We start from the raw sequence: 20,048 nt of genomic DNA on the forward strand, positions 1-20,048 counted from the left end.
CACTCCCGTTTCATTGGCTCACCAGGACTCTGTCTGAGGTGTAATTTTATTGTGAGAGTACGAGACAGAATAGGACCGGGTGCGATCAGACACGTTAATTATAGTCTGACTCGCAGGTCAATTCTTGGGGTCTCCCCCAGTGCTCCACCAGGAGAAAAGATAGAATTTTCATTTGAATGATTTTCATTATACCTCTGTCTTATACATAATTTACTCCCAGTTAAGTTCATGAGTAATGGCCTCACACACACACACACACACACACACACACACACACACACACACACACACACACACACACACACACACACACACACACACACACACACACACACACACACACACACACACACACACACACACACACACACACACACACACACACACATTCCTTTTCAGCATACACATGACCATTTATACACACACTGCCCATCTTTGCACCCTCCCAACCTTTTGAACCAGGTTAGAATGTTTCCATGGAGGCATAACAGATAATAGCGAGCCCTCTTTTTTTCCCCACTCATTCTCTTATTTCTCTGTCTTATTCTCCATCTTTGTCCCACAAGTCTGGCTTAGGCTGTCGTAGTTTTATCCTTTCAAAACAAGAGCCTGATCACCTGCCAAGTTGTTTACTAGCATCCAAATGTGATGTTTGGGCTGTTCGACAGACAGAGAGAGAGAGAAAGAGTGACCCTAATCGTGGTGTCCCTGTGTCGCAATTATCTTCTCTCCCTGACGTCCATCCCTCCCCTCCTTCTAGCTCTACTCTATCTCTATCTCTGGCTCTCCTCCCTTGCTTCTTGTTGCGGTCGAACATAATTTGAGTGCAATTAACTTCCCTTAAAAGCCCTGGCTGCTTTAAACGCCGTGAATTAGAGGGGAGGCAGACGCAGGGAGAAAGAAGAGGTGGGGGACACAGAAGGGAGACGAGGGGCGAGGGAGACAGAGGCAATGAAAGAAAGGAGACGAGGGTGAGAGAGAAGGGAGAGGGAATGAAAGTCAATGTCACCATGGCTGGGGAGGATAGAGGTGTGTTTGACCTCACTAACAGAGACAGTAAAACACTTGAGCTGGCCCTGTTAGTGCTGTGAGCTGTCATTGTACTGTACCTTGTAAAATACTGAGGGGAATCTCCAGCTACTCTGTTGCACTTTCTTAATAAAGACTGAGTAGTTGTAGATAGTGGTGTTCCAAGTATTACATCAACTGCAAAATGTACTTGAACAGAAATGTCACTATTTTCATGTATAATAACCTGACCAATAAAATGACTTCTTGTTTTTAATTCTACTTGTTAGCAAAAGTTGATGCCCATTATGATAGGACTGTGTTCACTGAGCTAATCATCAGTGGGGCTACTGTGCTACTTAAGTGCAGGCTGACAGGATGAAGTGCATTGCGATCATAGACTGTGTATGAATAAGGCTCTATCTCCCTCCATTATACAACACTGTTGCCAAAAACATCCCCTTGTTGGCCCTGACATATTGCGCTGCTGATATCGTTGAAAGTCAAGACGTGCAGAAGGAAATCTGACACCCAAAACACACGTTAAACTTCTCACATAAACTCGCATGACATGAACTCTTTAAAAAGACAGAAACCATGTGTGATAAAAATGTATTTGACATGCTATTTTATCATTGCTTGTCGCAGTGTTCCATTTGTTTACATGGATGACCTATAATGCAGCCAGTCAGCAGGTCAATATCTGAATTTTATTAATATCGTGAATTTGTTAAAAATCCGTGTTGGCGAATTGTTAATTTACCATACAACGCCATGATAAATCTAAAGGGTTAACAATAACATGTGCAGTAGGCTTCTTTGTGTTTATAAAAACAGTTTCAAATTTAACTGGTTCAAATCATGTCAGGAACTAAGAAACACAAAGGGCAATGATGTTTGAGTTAGTGGGAATATAGCTGCCTGATAGTTGCTAATTTCAGTCACTGAACTTAAACTCCAACATCTCCAATATAGTCAGTTTTGACTGAAATAAACAAAATGGCAACAACAATGGTGCAAAATGAGAGGATTATAAACAGTAGTCAACATAATGGTTAGGTGTCAGTCAGCCACATCCATCTCTTAATCACTGTCAGTGAGTTAGAGGTGAAAGATGCTTCAAATGTTCAAGACTAGAATGTCTTACAGTACACGGTTTTTGCATTTAAAACCTCCTCAACTTAGTGTATTCATGAGCAACTGTTGTCTTATTCAGTGTTTGGTTCAACTCTAACTCATTATTAATGGGTTAAAATTGTTTAATTTACAATGCCGTTGATGTTCCCTTTTCTCAGCCATAAGTGTGTTAGATGAATGACTAATAATAAAGTCAAAGCTAAAAAAGATAAACAAATTGGTTTAAAATACACAATAATTATATGTTCACTGGAAATTTAAACAGGGAGGCAAATAGAACAAAAACAACTCTCCCCTAAAGCAGAATTGACTCAATACATCAAGGTTTTGAAACATAAATGATCTCAAATAAAAAGGTTGAGTCCTTCGATGTGCTCTGTGAATACATTCAAGAACACACATACTAACACACAGTGAATGGAATGAATATCATGGGTCATTTTACTTTCCTTCCTTTCTTTTTTCGTTTGCTCCCTCCTTCCATAATCTGTCTCTCTCCTCCTTCTCTCTCTGTGAAGGTCATGCAATTGATTTTCCTCTGTCTATTCATTTTTCAAGACTGGCTTTGAAACGTGGGAAGCAGACAAAAGCCACACCGGCCCCTCCCCTTCCCTCCCTACATCCCTCTCCTTTACTCCATCCTCCACCTTCCTCTCCGCTCTCCACTGGCCCTCGCCCGTCCAAAAACCCTCGGACATGAGGGAGAGAGTGGAGGAATGCAACATCCCCCACCTCCTTTCCTCACACTCCCTCTTCATCCTCTCCTCTTTATTCCTTCTACATCGGTCCCTTCCCCTCCTCTCCTTTTCAGCTGGAACTCTGACCACATTCCACTAACAGAATTAAAGTCATGCATCACACTTAAAAACCCTGCCAATGCATTGTGGGTAGACTTGTTCAAACTGATGTCCAAATTAGCATTGCAATTTCAGCCTTGGCTTTGCTGTGGCTGTACGACCAGCTTGTAGAAATCTCCAAGCATTTAATAAGTGACTCAAGATATCAGTAGAAGAAATACCTGAAACAGTTCAGACTCTAATGGTATTTGCAGGTAGAACACGCTGCAATTCATGGTGCTTTTAAATGCCTCACAATATCTGTGACCTTCACGAAGCTGCTGCAGGACTCTATATATTTACAGCTATGGTTTGTATTTGTACCGAGCTTCTCATTGTAGTGTAAGCAGCACAACTCACATTTGTCTTTCTACTTCACTTCCAGCTTATGCATGGGACAACAAGGCTACTCGACACCGATTTTTCTAAACAGCAGCTTTTTCCTTCTGTCAAGGCCAAGAAAAGCAGAACAATTCGCTACGTGTGGAGCTCAGTCAAAGCCATGACTGTGTGTCAGAGTACGTATGGATATCACTCAGACATTCCGACTGTGAAGCGCTGCATGTCTGATTGGACAGGGATGAATCTCTGGATTCACCCTTGATCATGTATGTTCTTTTTAGAAAAGGGCTTTGTAATGATTTATATAAAATGAGATATTTCAATATGGTATGTTTGGTTTAAAGCTGTCGCAATAAACATTTAAAAGATCAATTAATGTGTTTACATGGACTTTAAGTATTCTGTTGTCGTGGTTGTGCATGCAATAGCAGCAAAAGCACGAGTTAGTAAAAACGTTAAAGAAATGCTTTGTAATCTAAACATAAAAGGAAGAAGCCAGCTGCAGAGAATAGTAAACCTTGCCTCAAAAATCATAGGGACAACACAGACACAATTAGGTTGCATGTATGAGGAAGTGCTTAGGAAAAAAGCTGTCAAAATAGCAAACGATCCCTCTCATCCACTCAATAGGGAGTTTGAACTTCTCCCCTCTGGTAGACGTTACAAAGTGCCAAGGGCAAATCGCAATATTTTCAAATATTCCTTTATTCCCAATGTAATTGGGGCACTTAACACCATGTCCCGTTGATGTGTTGTAATGTATCTGTCATTGCTGTCCTGCCTTTTGCCCTGAAGATGTCTGTGTGTAAGTGTTGTTGTTGTTGTTGGTGTTCTGCTTGTTGTTGTTTTTTATGAGACCAAAGACAAATTTCCACACCGTGGACAATAAATGAAATGAAATGAAAAGTTTCCACATGACAGTGATGTGATAGTGAGCCAACTTGCCAGAACCCTGAGTCTGAGCCAGCCAATCAGAACTCATCTATCATGTGCGAAATCATTTGCACCAGTGCTTATTCAACAGTGTCTTTGTCGAACACTGTCTAACATTAAAAAGACCATTTGTTGACAGGTCCCATTTTATGTTTGTGCAAACATCATATCCTGTTTTTAGAAATAGGGATAATCCCACCTGCGCAGGTAGATGCCCTCAGCCAAGCAACATATCACTTGTAACAAACAAACAAAGCAGCAGCAAAAACAAGAGCCTTTTACTTCTCACAGAGCTGAATAAACATCATTCTGTCTTTCTGTTTTAAATAAAGTTGTGCATTGAGCACGTTTAAATGTAATTCCCCTGTGCAAAAAATGTAAAACACCTGCAATAGCAAGTCAAAATGTCTGCTGTGAATGAGGCCTTCCAAAGGACCATTAAGTAGGGATGTAAGATTAATCGTGAAGCAGTTAAAAATCAATTCAAAAGTGTCATGGCTCACATTGATACTTTAAAAAATGAATCGCAGCAATCAGGGTCCGAAATCAACACCAGTCAAGCGCCAAATGCGGGTAGATTTTCAGTTTAGTGAGTACATTTCAGAGGGCTATCCGCCACAGGCTGGGTAAACGTTTAAGAAAGTCATAAAATGCTAGCTGCAGCTACCAGCTCCTCTCTCTGCTGTCATGACTGTGAGCAGGAACACGTGATTTGGTCAAACGGTCGACTTGTCTCCGTTCACTCTCACCGTGTTTGCAGCTATCATGACGATAGAAACGTCCTCTCACAGTTGCTGTAGTCTCAGTTTGTGAACGTCTCCACTCAGACTCTGTGAAAGAGCTCAAAGTTCATCTGACACAGTCACATCACTGTCTTTCCTGCATCTCTGAAACTCATTAAATACTACCCAAACCAATGAGATCACTTCATCTGGGGATGAAGACATGTTTGGTCATTAAAAGGCCTTTCCAATAAAATGAAATTCTTCTAATTACAACTTCAATGATCTGGATCAAAGTTTGGTATATTTGGGTATTGCATCAGTAACGATTTAAATATTTCGCCCAAAACCTTCCCAAAATCTTTAAAAATCAACATCTGAACAGAGATGTGTGGTTTATATGGTGGGAATTCACTGTCACACACCAGCATGGCTTCAACATGACACACTTTTTTTGCGCACATTTCCACAAATTGGTCAAGAACCGGGCATGAACACACAAACGCACACACCTCTAATTGTAGCAGCATCGTTTCCCCCCAGTAATAGTAGCAATTAGACAGGCTTTATAATTACACTGTCCTCGTTATATGGTTAATTTATGTAATTAAAAATCGCACCAATAGTTCTTTCTCTCTATGTGTATTATCAAACTCCTTCTTACACATACATACAAACACACACACTTTCACACTTCTACTCAATACATAAATCCTTCTCCCACCAGCCTGTGGAGAGTCTTTGTATGATTATAGGAACATGTATGTTAACAGGCCTGTGAATAAACATGTGCTTGGGTAGTACGAGTAATTATGGTCACAGAGGATGTGATAATTGTCCTGGTCCTCACACATGTTTTTGGCATAGGTTGTCTCTGTGGGTGGGAGTAAATGGGCGGACTGCTGCAGATCACTTTTGATTGAGAAGGGACGTGTTAGTTGAAACACGGCTTTTGTGTCTGTTGGCTAAAGGTCTGTGCAGCATTTTATAGGGTGAGCCGCATGAATCCTGATCTGAGACATGACATGAAACCACAATTAAAGCTCTTATCAGTAGTTTTAATCAGGTGATGAAACAGACTGAAAGAAATTCATTTGCAAAAGTGTCTCCTGGGTAGCTTGAAATGACATGTGTACACCTCAGCACTGGTGGAAGATGCAGCGTGTATCATAAACTTGTACATAACCAGAGGGTCTAATTACATGTTTAATAAAAGAGCAGATAACGTACAATAAGATGCTATATTGCAATGGATGTTATATTGTTAAAGCGTATTTCCTCTGAAGGGCAAATGTGAAAAGAAATCAGCAGTCTATTGTAAGAAAATAAAGCACTGTGAGAGTTTTATGTGATCTGAATCCCTTTAGCTTACCTTTGCAGTTGCTGTCTCCCTCCATCAGTGGGCTCCAGGGCGGGTCCCCTTGGCTGGCAAAGGTGCGCATGTGCAGGTAGCTGATGGTCAGCCGGATGACCGAGGCCTTGTCCAACTGGCTGGTAATGGCGCCAGGCAGAGGCAGCATCTTGGCCAGCTCGAAGAACTCAAAGTTCTCCTTCCCCCGCCGCGAACGAGCTGCATTACGAGACTTCTCTTTACGCAGGTTCTGGAGACTGCGGAGGAGCAGAAGGGGTTTTGGGGGGGGGGGGTTGTGAAAAAAGTGTGAAAGGGTGAGAAGGGACAAAAAATGTGGTAATGGCCAGAAACAAAGGGAGGAGAAAGAACAGGAAAAAGGGCAGAGAAATATGCTGAACCAGTAAAGGGTATCACTTAATGGCCTTTTACTGACCACCTGTAGATTGATTCTTGCTCTGTATAAATGACCTGAGCTCCGCTCAGAAAGTAATTCCATAAATACACATGATATTAATAGCTCCTGCAATTCTTTTGAAACAATCTCCATCCTGCCCTTCTACAGATTGCCTTCGTAATTACAGACAAACTCTGTCCCTCTGCTTCGAAGCAGAGTCCTAATAATGCCATTTGCTCCAAAATCCAATATGTGAACACACACATACAATCTCTCGCTGACTATCTCACACTTTCCTCCACTTGATCTACCCCTATCTCCCCCCTTTCCTCTCTCTCTCTCTCTCTCATCTGGACCCGGGCTGGTGAGCTGAAACCGTGATTGAGGGATCAATAGGAGAGGGAGGGGCGGAGTGACAGAGGGGGGCCGGGGCTCAGGTAGCCTGTCTCTCTGATTGGGTATTGACTCTCCTCAATGGGGCTTGAGTGGTGGAATTATGTTGTCACAGCCACTTCACAATTTGTGTTGGTGCCGCGCTGGAATAAATCGTGCGTGTGTGTGCGGGGCGTGTGTGTGTGTGTGTGTTTGTGAGAAAGACAGCCAGAGGAGCAGGACGGACCAGCCTTTCTCCCTCGTGTCTGTGTTGTTGATTCCCCTCCCATGTAAGACCACTACATGTGCGCAAAGAAGGGAAAGAACAGAGAAAAGGGCTGTATATTCTGTTTGTACATATGTTTGTATATTAATCAGCTGACACAGATGTTGTATTTCTTCCTGCTATTCTCTATTAAGGGTACACTGTGTGTGCGCGTGTGTGTATGTGTGTGGACTCATGCTGCCAGCCTCTGTAACATCTCATTATTATACTGGCTCGACCCTGGCCACAGAGAACAATCAATACGCACACATTGATTCTGCTTAGTTTTTATATCCGCCTGTAAATGACTGCCCATTAATAATTCCGGCCAAATTTACTTAATCTCCTGCTAAGGGGAGGGGGATTCATGGCTCTGAGAGGATTGGCAGGTGGGCAACAATAACAGTTACATGAAGCAGCAACAAGATCAGACTTATGTCTTCTAGGTTGTGTTTCATTGAAAAGAAATTCTTCTTCAGGCTGTCACTGTGTGCAAGGGTGCTAGTGATTTCACCTTGTGGAAATTAATTCACAGGCATGCATTTAGGCTTATACAGTATCTTTATGTGTGTGTGTGTGTGTGTGTGTGTGTGTGTGTGTGTGTGTGTGTGTGTGTGTGTGTGTGTGTTTGTGTGTGTGTGTGTGTGTGTCGTATGTCTCACCAGGGCAAGGTGGGAGGCTTGGCCAGTAGTCCTTGCAGGAAATCCCACTCCACACTCACACACTTCCCCTCGCTGACAAACGGCATGGTCGCCATCCCAATCACGTGCCGACGTCGGCGTTAACGAAGGCTCTGATTGGCTGAGGGTGTGACGGACCTTGAGTTCAAAATGAGAGACAACAGAGGAAAGAGGAACATAAGTTAGAGTTCTGAGTAATGTAAGTGAAGGGTCTATTGAAAGCTATAAAATAAGATACAACTTCAGGCATTTTTGGGATGTTCAAAACGTTTTTTTCTCAATTAAGAAAATGCGTTACATCTCCAGTTGCACATTTACATATAAGGGATTTGTTTAAGAATATCATTAATATTAATCTGCTTGGATGTAAACTCATCTTAAAATTTCTCACTATCTATTTGAAAAATCCCTTTACTGAATATGCTTGGTGAAACCAGCAGCCTTATTCAACAAAGAGGGAGAAAGAAAGAGAGAGAGAAAGGAAAGAAAAGGGAAAAAAAGGATGTAAGGTTGACAGAGAGCAATTAGGTACTGTACGGACTTCCCTACTTAAAGATCAGGGACTGTTCCCAGGGTAAAAGACATAAAACAAAACACTAAGCCACCTTTGAAGCCAAAATTAAGCTGAAAACCCCAGAAGTCAAACCCCACGATGACCCCAGAGGATTTGCAAACTTGTCTGCGTCTAGACTTTGAAACAAACACCTCCAAAAATGAGGCACATCCCATCCAATGCCTCCTCCTCCACATCTATCGATACCTTTTGCCAGTCTCCGACACCTTCTCCCTTGGTAAAAGTTGCCAATATTCTTCAAATGTCTTCAAAGAAAGCCTTGCTCCTCACCCGTCACCCTCCCCTCATTGCTGTGTTGACATTTAAAGGGCTGGTGTGGCCCCGAGCACACCCGTGTCATGCCCTTGGGCCTGAGATGCCCTCTCTTACTTCCTCTCACTCTCTATCTCTCTCACTATTTGGCCCGGCTGGGTCAGCACAATCAACTCAGCGGAGCTTTGCCGGGGCAGAGGAAAATGGATTATGTCTCCAGTTTGAGCATTGCCATGTTGACCTTGGCTAAGAGGGGTCAGCAGATGCCGGGCAGGTTTGGCAGATATCATTCCACAAATCTAGGCTTAAACAGCCAGTGTAAAAATGTATGCAGGAAAACTTCTTGGACCAATTTCAAAGGCAGAGGAGTCAACGTGGGATTCACCCCAGAGAAAAGCTGGTAAAAGGGTAGGTCGGGTCATGTACCTTTAGTAGTTAAAGGCTGAAATAAAATAAGTAAAAATGTATTATTTTAACTGATAACGTTTATGGTCAGTGCAAGAAAGAATGGCCTCAGTAGAAACTGAACAAATGGTAACTGCTGGGTGCCAGCTAGCAGTTTCTGCCGCGCTCCCCATTTAAAGAGACTATACTCCACATCGCAGTTGCCTGAGTTCTAATCCGACCTCGTCCCTTTTGCTGAAAGTCATTCCCAACTCTCTCCTCCCTGCATTACCTGTCTCTTTTCAGGAGCCTAGAGGTAAAACCATCAAACAGTGATAACTAAACAAGACAATACTGCAGCTAAAGTTTACCAGAATATCTGTAATTAGACTGATTATTTCCATGTAGTTTCTGGCAATGCCTGTCTTTACCAGGCAGCGCCCAGTTTGGGTCAGACAGAGCCATCTACAGTGTGCAGACCGGTAGTGCCATTGGAAACATTTTCCATCATTTCACACTAAGTGGTATCTTTGAGATACCAATTGAAACCAAGCAGAATGAGGTTGTTGTCAGAAAACATTACTTAACATGCAAGATAATATCAATAGAGAGACAATGTGCTACACTAACCTCACAGTAGCGTTAACCTTAGCATTCAGGCTGTATCTCTGCTAAACTGTCCTTTTTTTAAGTTAATGATTAATTATGATTAACTTTCTGAACTTTAGGAGCAAATTGTCAGCTTGAATTTGGTTTCATCAGATTTTAATGACTTAAAAGTGATCGCCAAATAATTAGATCTAAGTCACTAAGAGAGTGGTAGACGCTAAACTGATAAATCAGAGGGAATTTTCTGACACAAGACTTAACCCTTACGCAGGGTGCTTACATTGACAGAATATTTTGTCCCTGGCTAATGTTTAAGGCTGCGGCTTCACTCAAATATAGGAAACCTATATCTGCTTGTCTAAAGCTTGCACACTGAGACACTGACAGTGCTTTTTCACGAAGACTCTGTTGAAGAGGAGACAGGGTCGAGCTGAGGGCAGCACACCTCTGTCTAACAACTTCACCTCTGTCACCTTCTCTATCTCACCTGGCTAAATGTGCTACATGTCAATTCCGGCTGCATACAGTAGGATGGAGGGATTAAAAAGGAGACAGAGGACGGGAACAATTTACCCTGAAGTTTTCACCCACACATACACACATGCAAGACCTTTTTCCATCCCATACTTGTATGTTTATCTCTTAATTGACCCTATCTGTGCTTATCTAATCTCTCCCTCTATCTTTCTGTCTCGAGCTATCTCTCTATCTCTCCCTCTATCAGAGCAGACACAGGGGCGTAATGGACAGGGGCCTCCACAGTAATTATTCAATCAGCCTCATAACCTTGTCGCAGGTTGGGCGGCCCATTAATGCACTCACCCAAATGGACCCCGCCACTTTGACTGCCAATGCTCTGGCTAGCTAGCAGGCAGCAACAACAGGCTGAATGTCAGAAGTGTCATCTGGACACGGAGTGTGAAACAATCCGCTGAGTAGAGCTGAGTCGACTTATTCTGTAACGGCTCAGTGGGAAATATATGGAAAAGGAAAAGTGTGACTTCTGAGAGCACCGAGTGTAAAAATATACGGCGCCCACAGCTGTAGAGATCAACCTGTATCAAGTGTGACCGCAGGTGTTCACAATGTGTTGCTGCAGTGCTCCATATTCATCAGTGTAGTTTATGTGAGTGTGTGTTTGAGACCCCTGCCCTATAGAGCCATGCACTTTTGGCACGGCCTCAACAGCAACAGAGCGGAGGGCACTGCGGCGAGCGTGCACAGCCGCTGTTTGCCGTGCGTTCCCTCTCTGGCTGCTCGCTTGGCTCCCGCTCTGTTTATTTTCTGCGGGGACGTTTAATTAGGGCCTCCAGCTGTCAGTGGTTCGTTAGCCTGCCCCTCCTCTCCCCGCGCTGCCCCTCCCCGCAGGGAGCTAGGGGCATCAGGCAAATGAACACATTTAAGTCAAACAGCACGCAGACAGACAATAGCCCCGGTGCCACGCCACCAGCTCCCCTAGGTAGAGACATGGTTGTTTTATGCCTCATCTCCTCAACCCCTGGGGCCCAATACAGAGGCTGGCCAAGACTGTGAATGTGGAGGCAGAGGAGGTTTCATAGCTCAAGAGAGACTACATGCACACTGCCATCGTGCAAAGGTGACAAGTAAGATCAAGCTGAAGGAAAAGGGGAGGATGAAATTTTGCATTCTGAAGGTTGTTATGATTTATGTCAAGTTCTGAGGAGTTTACTACCCGAGAAAGGAACGAAGAAGAGGTTTAGGGACAACCTGTATCTTTAACTTTTCATTTTAGATAACTGGAAAAAATACACAGGAGTATTTTCTTTAGCTTTAGTTAGCTTGCGTCTTTTTAGACCTAGTCTTGGTGGAGATTAGCCTTTCAGCAGTCCTTGCTAAAATAGCGTTTTACCAAGTCTGCATTTTGTTCATGACAACATTTTTCAATAGTTTCTTTTGAAAACCCATGAATGAGATGACAGGAGCATTGAACAGCTGATTAATCTGCACTTCTCCAATTACAGCCCTCTGAGAAAAATGCTCCGGGGATGCTGGTTTGGCATAGACATGATAACTACAATGGACCTCACCTCCTTCTTACGTATCTTGTTTTCAGTCATCGGTCACTTGGCTGAAAATAGAGCATTAGTATTTTCTGACTCTATTACAGCTCTTTATCAACATCACCCGTCTCTAATTATCTTCAACTTAAGGTCGAAGTGAAGTTCACATGCTACAGCGATGTAGATATTCCTGTGAATAATATTTGATCACATAGGGAACGCTCAATATCATAGAAGATGTAGCAAACACGGTTGGAAATAACACGCACAGAATACTTGATGTAGCTAGTTTTCTATCTTGCCTTTCATGTTGTTGAGTAGTTGTAAATGAACGTCTGAAGCGTCCAGGGAGATGAAGTTTGGTATTCTGGTTGGAGGGCTGAAAACTACTTATCATGCATTACGGCCCTGGTTGGACCTCAAGATTTGGAAGTCAAAAGACTTTTTAATGTACAATTTTTCAGCCGCTGATCAATCGACAGCTGCTGGACATGAAGCCCCCCCCCCCCCCCCCCCCCCCATCGCTATCAGTATTCCAACTTGCTCCGCATTCTGCCTTCGTATCCGAGCACCGGCTGCGGTTGACCTTGACGACTCTGGATCATTCCAAACCAAAGGTTTCGCTCAAACTCTCAAGGGCCTTGGCGTCCCCCCACCCCTTGCTCCCCTTCCTCCATCCTCTCTGCCTCTCCCATCATCCTCAGCCCCCCATCCTCTCTCCTAACCCCCTCGTTGCTCCTCCCTGGCCCCTGCCTGGGTCATTAATTATCTAATGGAATCAATACAACGTTAGATTGGACCAGAGTGACCCCGCCTGCCCTTAGGTATCTCCACGTTGATGGAGAGGAAGAGGAGGGTTCGGGAAGGGTTTAAAGGAATGATGATAACAACCAACAGTGTACAGTGGCTGTGTGGACTGTCCCTTCCCTGGATGGATACAGAATAAAGAGATCAGTGATTAATAAATGATAAGAGAGGGGGGATTGGAGTGTGGATGGGGGATGAAGGAAGCATAAGTTGAGGTGGAGAGAGGTAAATCAGCCAGTAAGAAAACGAGAGAGAGAGAGAGAGAGAGCGACAGAGAGAGCAGTAGAAGAGTGATGGACGGATGAAGACGTATATGAAAAAAAGGAGAGAAAGAGATTTGCTAATGTTCACCCATGGTAATCAATATCGCTCTCCTCCTCTTCTTTTATTACAGAGTGCTTTGGTGAATGCGCTTTGATGTCCACTCCTCACGGGCGTGGAGCTACGCGAGATCCAATCCATGCCTGTCACAATTATCATCCACCTCGGCCTCAGCACACACAAAGTATTCACTCCCCTTCACCTGCACTGTATTAAATATAAAGTTCAAAGAAGCCACACACAACAGTGTGCCGTATTTACAACATTAACCTGAAAAATAAAGAACAACTTCGAGTGGATTTTGGAAAAAAAAAAAAAATTCCTCGTCGTGTAAAAAATTCAAGCAGCATAACAAGTATTATAAGGTTGCAACCTTCATTCTATAAAGTGCTATTATAAATTAAAAGAGTGACAACTGCTTTGGCAAAAATAAGAGAAACAATGTCTTACTTGAATTGCTCAACAACTTGGTGCCAGTAATTTGACAGTGCATCATGTTGTGTCTGCAGTAAGTAAAACTGTAAACACACACTACATGTGTCCTGTAATTTATAGAGTTCAACGCATAACTCATCAAAACAACCACATGATAAACTTTAATTTAGGTTGAAATAGGATCTGAAGTAAAACATTTCAAAAATCAAAACAGCCATAATAGAAATAAAATGTTTATAAAACAAACGTTAAATCTGTTGTGAACCATTCCTGACCTTTCTGATATCTATGCCTAAAAGACAAACAGAACACGTTCAACAGCTGCTGTAAAATCTGGGGTTAAATACTCTGACCTCTAAGTCAGACAATGCTTAAGAAGGAAAAGGATCAAACAGGGAGGTCAATCAAAGAAGCTTCTCAGGGAGAATTCTAAAAGTAGTCACGTTTGTTTTCAAATGTTTGCCAAATTTTAAAAGTTATTTATGTTGAACAAACAGAAAAATGATTAAATATAATAAATAATAAAAAAAAAAATACAGATATAAGTTGGAAAGATCTCTGAGTGTGAGAGAGTCGGCTAAGTGGATGCAGGTTTCTCTCTATAAGGAGGAAGATGGTAAATCCACTCCCGCAGGCAGAGACCACATCAGCGCTGACCTTCAAATAACCACAGGCCAAAGCACAGCACACAGGGTCACTCACTCTCTCCAACACACACACACACACAACCACATAGATGCAAGTGTGTGCATGGACTTGAAAGTAAACTCCTTCTGCACAGCGATGTCCAAATGCTAATACAGACACATCAATTAGCAGGGTGCAAAAGTCAGAGTTCAGAGTCAAACTTTTGATAAGAGTTTTACAACTTGTGTAGGTGTCTTGCAGCACCCTGGGGACACCCCGATCACCACAGGCCTCGTACTAGATTCCCACACACTGCTGGAAGCTTCAAGCTTTGTCTAAATATTTTCACATTTAGTGTTAATTTTTCAAACTTTTCCTTTGTCGTCCTTGTATAAATTAGAGAACAAAAGAGAGTTTAACACCTGATTTTGCAGGAGACTGTGACTTCAGATGCCTTCACATCTTGTGCCCGTCACTAAGTTCCTTTGTGTGTGTGTGTGTGTGTGTGTGTGTGTGTGTGTGTGTGTGTGTGTGTGGATCCCTTTAGGCCTGGTGTGTGAATGACAGCAGGGGTTATGTAAGGAGCCACAGCGGGGCCGGAGCGGACAGTCCGAGCGGAGATCAGGTCAGCAGAGTGTGACACTAAACACATCTCTCTGACACCACGCTGACACCCTCTGTCACAGACCCACACACTGTCTGTCAACGCTACCCACACACACACACACACACACACACACCTACACACACAGACACACACACACACAGACACTCAGGCAGGCACAGCCAGAGAGAGCAATGCGTGTGTGAGCGGCTGTCTGTCAACACAGCAGACTCTGACCACCTTAGTGTGTGTGTATAAGGGAGCAATAGAAAAAGACAAATAAGAGAAGCATAGAAAGTGGAAGTGGTGAGTTGTCTGTCTACCTGTGAGGATATCAGAAAGGCACGAAAAGTAACTGTCTTCCAGCTGAAATAACTTGAAAATGACTGACATTACTTTTTTTCTGTTCATGGGAGAGTTAAGTAAAAGAACTCTTAACTGGCAAAGAAAACCAGATGTCAACCTGCAAGATCATCAGAAATACACTCCTGCACCAAAAATATAAAAAAAAAACAGGTTGATCTGCCTTCCCTTGGAAAAAAAAACCCCACTCCAGCCTCCTTATATTAAACATTTTTTCACTTTACTTTTTGTCTGCCGTCTTCAAACAGAGCACTTTCTTGCCAACAATTTTACTTTCACAAAGTCATCCAATTCAGAGTCTGTCACACAGTCGCCCGCTGGCATGAACTGCAGCTCCTTAAACCCAAAAGCCAAAGAAGAATCTTGCATCTGGGTCTAATATAAAAGGCCTGAAGCGAGGTCACGACCAAAGAGCCCTGCACATGCGAGAGTTGAAACGGATGGAGTAGCTTAGAGGCTCAGTGGTCCGGGGTATAAACTGTACCACGGACGTGTGATGACACGGTCTCAAGCTGTTTCGTGTCAGCGCTTCTACATTCATTTATTGCTGCTGTTTTCAATCTCCAAAACAGGAATATCGACTGAAAAGGAGATATATTACTTTTATAAAAATGTTAAATCCTGAAAAAGTTAAACAAAATACTGCTTTTTCGCAGTAAATGTCAGATCACACAAGAGCATGAACAGACATTGCTCTTTTTACTCATCGCACCACTTTGACACCTCATCCTGACACCTGAAAGAGTGACTCTTTGCTGCAGGTAGTTATTTGCTTTGCATTTATCTCAAGCACCTGCTTTCTCTGCAGGTGTGTGTGTGTGCAAATGATGCTACTGGGCCGAGTTCCAAACACAGGAGTATTTATACAAAACAAACAACCCAGATTCTGGATAAATATTCAAGGAGGGTATGACAAAAGCACAAATATGGGCATATGGACAGACACATGTGCAAACACAAACTGGGAATCTTGCAGGAATCTAGAAACTCATTTTTACACACCCATGCATATAAAAAAATGTTAAATCTGTGCTCGGCTTCTTTTAGAGTCTGACTTTCACCCAAAGTAAGAGACTCTAAAATGTATAAAAACTGTCTCAAATCAGAAAAATCAGAAGAAAAAAAAAAACCTGAAATCAGTTAGTGATGGTTGATGTTATTATTTACCGCACAGCAGCGGTGAACACAGCGCGTTTGTCACACTCATTCTCCCAATTTTTGAACCACCTGCTGCAAGCACCCTGAAGGCAGTGAATGTTGCAAAGCCAGTAAACTGTGACCAATTCTGCCTTTGCAGGTTGAGACGGACACACAGCCGCGCGCTCTCTCTCTCTCTCTCTCTCTCACACACACTTGCTTCTGTATCTCAAACTTAAGCACACACACTTTTTATGAGAAAGTGTTTCGGTAATTTTTACTATAGCCATTCAGCACAGAACATGAACAGACATAATTATTTGGATGATCGTAAAAGAAAGAATTGAAATATTCTGCAGTGAATTAGTTACAATAAATTGATGAAATGCAAAAAGCCCCTTGTGTCTTTCAACATTTAGTCTAAACATCTGATTACTTGCATTGTTAATATAAACTGTTTTATATGAAATTAGGCTACTAAGTTGTGCATTAGATGCTGAAATATGCAAATTAATATTTACATTTTTTATTAATTGTTTATTCAAACAAGCTTTCACAGTAAAAAGCTACCTCAGGAAAGCAAAAAAAAAAAGGTTCATTTTAATAGAAAACTTGCCATCCTCTTTCTGTCGTTTCCTCATTTTGAACTTTTACTGAATAAATTTGACAACCTTCTGCTATTTGCGTGAGGGCTCATAATTAAAGTTGTGTAATCTATCAGAACCTAAAGTTATCATTGCTGCACAAATGCTGATATTTAACCTCAGAGAAAAAAGAAAACACACTTCAGGTGTAAAGTTGAAAACTCTTCTTTCACACAGTTGAGTGAAGATTAAGAAATAAATGATTAACCTATCAGAAACCTTTCATTTAAAACTATACATGCAAAAATCAAACAAAATCTGACTTAAGAACTTTACAACTGTGCGTGTGTGTGTCTGCATGGAAATAAAGTGTGTGGAAAAGTGAGTGTATACTTGTGCATGTGTGTGTTTGTGTGTGTAAGTCCATTATCAACTCACCTGACGGGCATTTCCAGCGATCAGTCTGCTGCTGTTGATCTGATCCACTTTGTCTCTCTTCTTCTTCTTCCTCCTCCTCCTCCTCCTCTTCTTTCTCTTCCTCTCCTCCGCCTCTTCTACTCCGGAGCCCCTTGCTCTGCCCTGGCAGTGCCCCCTCCCCACCACTAACTCCACCAGCAGCACCTCAGGCTTAAACACAGCAAACAAACACGGTGTGTGTGAGCCAGAGGGAGGATGAGATGAGGGGGGCAGCGTCGGTCCCCTCACTTTCACAAAAGCTGTGGCCGTGCAGCCGGACACATCGTGTGGACTCCGGTTCGCAAAAAAAAAAAAAAGAGAAAAAAAAAAAGCGTGTGTGTGTGTGTGTGACAGAGAGAGACAGAGTAAGAGAGGGGCAGAGAGAGAGAGAAAGTGTGTGTGTGCGTTGTGTGCACACAAGCTGATGTAGCTCTCCCTGGCTCTCAGGCTCACTTCAGCAACACTCTGCTCTGTTGCTTCTTGGAGATGGACTCGGATTAGGACACAGCCAGTGTGAGAATCTCTTTCTCGCTCTCTCTTTCTCTCCGTCCTGCTCTCTCTCTATTTCTCTCTCTCTCTCTCTCTCTCTCTCTTCAGCCGGCATGCTCCCTCCCACCCTTCCTCTCTCCAGCTCACTCATTCACTCTCCTCGCTGTGCTTTTTTCTTTTCATTTCCTCTTGGGAAAGCCGTGCACACCAGTTGTCTCTGCCTTCAGCTGCTTCCTCTCTCTCTCTCTCTCTCTCTCTCTCTCTCTCTCTCTCTCTCTCTCTCTCTCTCTCCCCTTCTCTCTCTCTCAGTCACTAGTAAATATAAAAGGCATGCTTGTACAGCCCCTTCGCCTCATTCTCTCTCCAGCTCTCCCTCCCTAACTCACGGTGTCTCATGCTTTCGTTTACCCCCACCTCGCCCCAGCACCACACCCCCACCACCACTTTCTTTCTCAGTGTCAAAGCTGCCTTTCAAATGCTGATTAGCAGCCGGAGTAAAAGAAAGAGAGAGAGAGAGAGAGAGAGAGAGAGAGAGAGAGAGAGAGAGAGAGAGGAAAAGGATGACTGAAACAAGAGGGAGATTCCATCACATGCACACGGCTTGTAAACTGTGACTCTTGTCCCATGCAAACACACACATGTACAAACTGTCACTAGTTTGCTTATGGCATCAAACGGACAAATATTAATTCCTGCAGACTTACTAAAACCAAACTTTAAGTGAAACCTTGTTGTAACACTAAATATTGTGTTTTGATATGTAACTAAAAATTGTTGTGCAACAATTTGGAAACCCCTGACATATTCCATTGACCTCTACATTGACCCTTATAGTATCAGTGCTTTTTAACCCCCCGAAATTACAAAGGAGGCCTGGTCCAGTTTGTCCGAACTGCTACAAAAATGATTAGGCGATAATACGATGAATATTTTCATTATTTATTTCTTTAATTGATAAAAAAAAAAGTGTAAATCAACTTTTAGTCCATCCTAAGCTGACATCAACGTATAGAGAAAACTAATCTAAGAACTAAACTAACACTTAGCACAACCAATGTGACTCTTTGGATTTCTTCACTAATCACGTAATTTTAGTTTGAAGGGTTTTTTAAAAAATAAAAATAGCACAAATATATAATACGAACATCTACCATTAAACGTTAAAGCTCTTGACTGTTAACAACACTGGATTAAACATACTTCATACAAAACATACAAAATCTGCTTAGCAAATGTTCATTAAGGGAATGAGATGCATCAAACTGTGACTCAGATTTAAAGTTCAGAAACAATGTGTTGCGATGAATAACAGTGGTGCCAGCATCCCTTTTTTTGTTGACAAAAAATTTGCTGTGCGCCTTTAAAACTGAAATTAAAATGATCAGTATATGGGATGAGTTGCTACTATTCAAATGCTTTTTGAAAAACAGGGTATTAGAAAGAGCCATCTTACATTGTTGAAGATTTTTTTTAAACAGATCCTATAATCAGGCAGATGAGGGCCTTAAATGAGCTTGATTAGGCAGTATAAAAAAAAATGAACCGACACATCTAACATGGATAAAGTAAATTTGTCAGTGCCGGCTGCTTTCAGACTCTGTCATGTAGCGTGAACATTAAATACACTATTCAATATACCTCAACATAACGCATTCAGATTTTTGTAAACACAGTAATAGACATTCTTCTACTGACAGTATGCACTACTTTTAGTCAACATGTGATAAGACACGCAACCACACACAAAGGCAAACAGCACATACGCACACACATGCCAGCGTAAATGTGAACAAATAATCACACTCAGAGACTCACTCAAGTACTCTCTCTCCCCAACAGAACCCCCCCTCCTCCTCTGTTCGTTCCCCATGCCCTCAAACACTACTCAGAATATTGATACATCACCCCCTCCTCCCTTTTCTCTCTCTCTCTCTCTCTCTCTCTCTCTCTCTCTCTCTCTCTCTCCCTCCATCACTCACTTTCTCTACTGAATACTGATAGGCTGTCTACTCCGTGGTCTGAGTTTCAAATCTCTTCACTCCCTCCCTCCCTCCCTTACGCTTGCTCCTCATCGTTGCACCCGCCCCAAAAAAAAAGAAAAAAACAGCAACATAAAGGAGGAAATAGCAGAAGTTAATGCACTGAGGTAGACATAAATTCACTTAAGTACCATTTCAGATTATGTCAAGCTAAAAATGGGCTTAACATGGTGGAGAGAAGGGGGGGACGGAGTGGGGAGGAAAAGTGTTGGTTGGCTCTTTTTCCAGCGGAAACTGGCCGAGTGGCTCGTAGGACTGTAGAGAACGGGCGGCCGGCAACAAAAGAAAAAGACGTGTGAAAAGTTC

General features: G+C 42.6%; 1 protein-coding gene across 3 annotated transcripts in view; it reads right to left on the bottom strand.

The window, feature by feature from the left end:
- npas1 (neuronal PAS domain protein 1) overlaps positions 1 to 20,048 on the bottom strand; it is a 59,655-nt gene that overhangs the window by 18,777 nt on the left and 20,830 nt on the right. Inside the window, exons 1-4 of one of the 3 annotated variants that reach the window (XM_079354824.1) lie at positions 17,668 to 17,890; positions 17,197 to 17,385; positions 8,023 to 8,178; positions 6,351 to 6,586 (exon numbers count right to left, since the gene is read on the bottom strand). In XM_079354824.1, coding sequence (XP_079210950.1) covers positions 6,351 to 6,586; positions 8,023 to 8,117 — 331 coding nt within the window. In that variant the 5' untranslated portion in view covers positions 8,118 to 8,178; positions 17,197 to 17,385; positions 17,668 to 17,890. Of the gene's footprint in view, positions 1 to 6,350; positions 6,587 to 8,022; positions 8,179 to 17,196; positions 17,386 to 17,667; positions 17,891 to 20,048 lie in introns of those variants that run through there. The other 2 variants (XM_079354823.1, XM_079354825.1) reach the window with 2 other exon arrangements.

This window comes from Symphodus melops (assembly GCF_947650265.1).
Source record: "Symphodus melops genome assembly, chromosome: 10".
NCBI classification, from domain to species: Eukaryota; Metazoa; Chordata; class Actinopteri; order Labriformes; family Labridae; genus Symphodus; species Symphodus melops.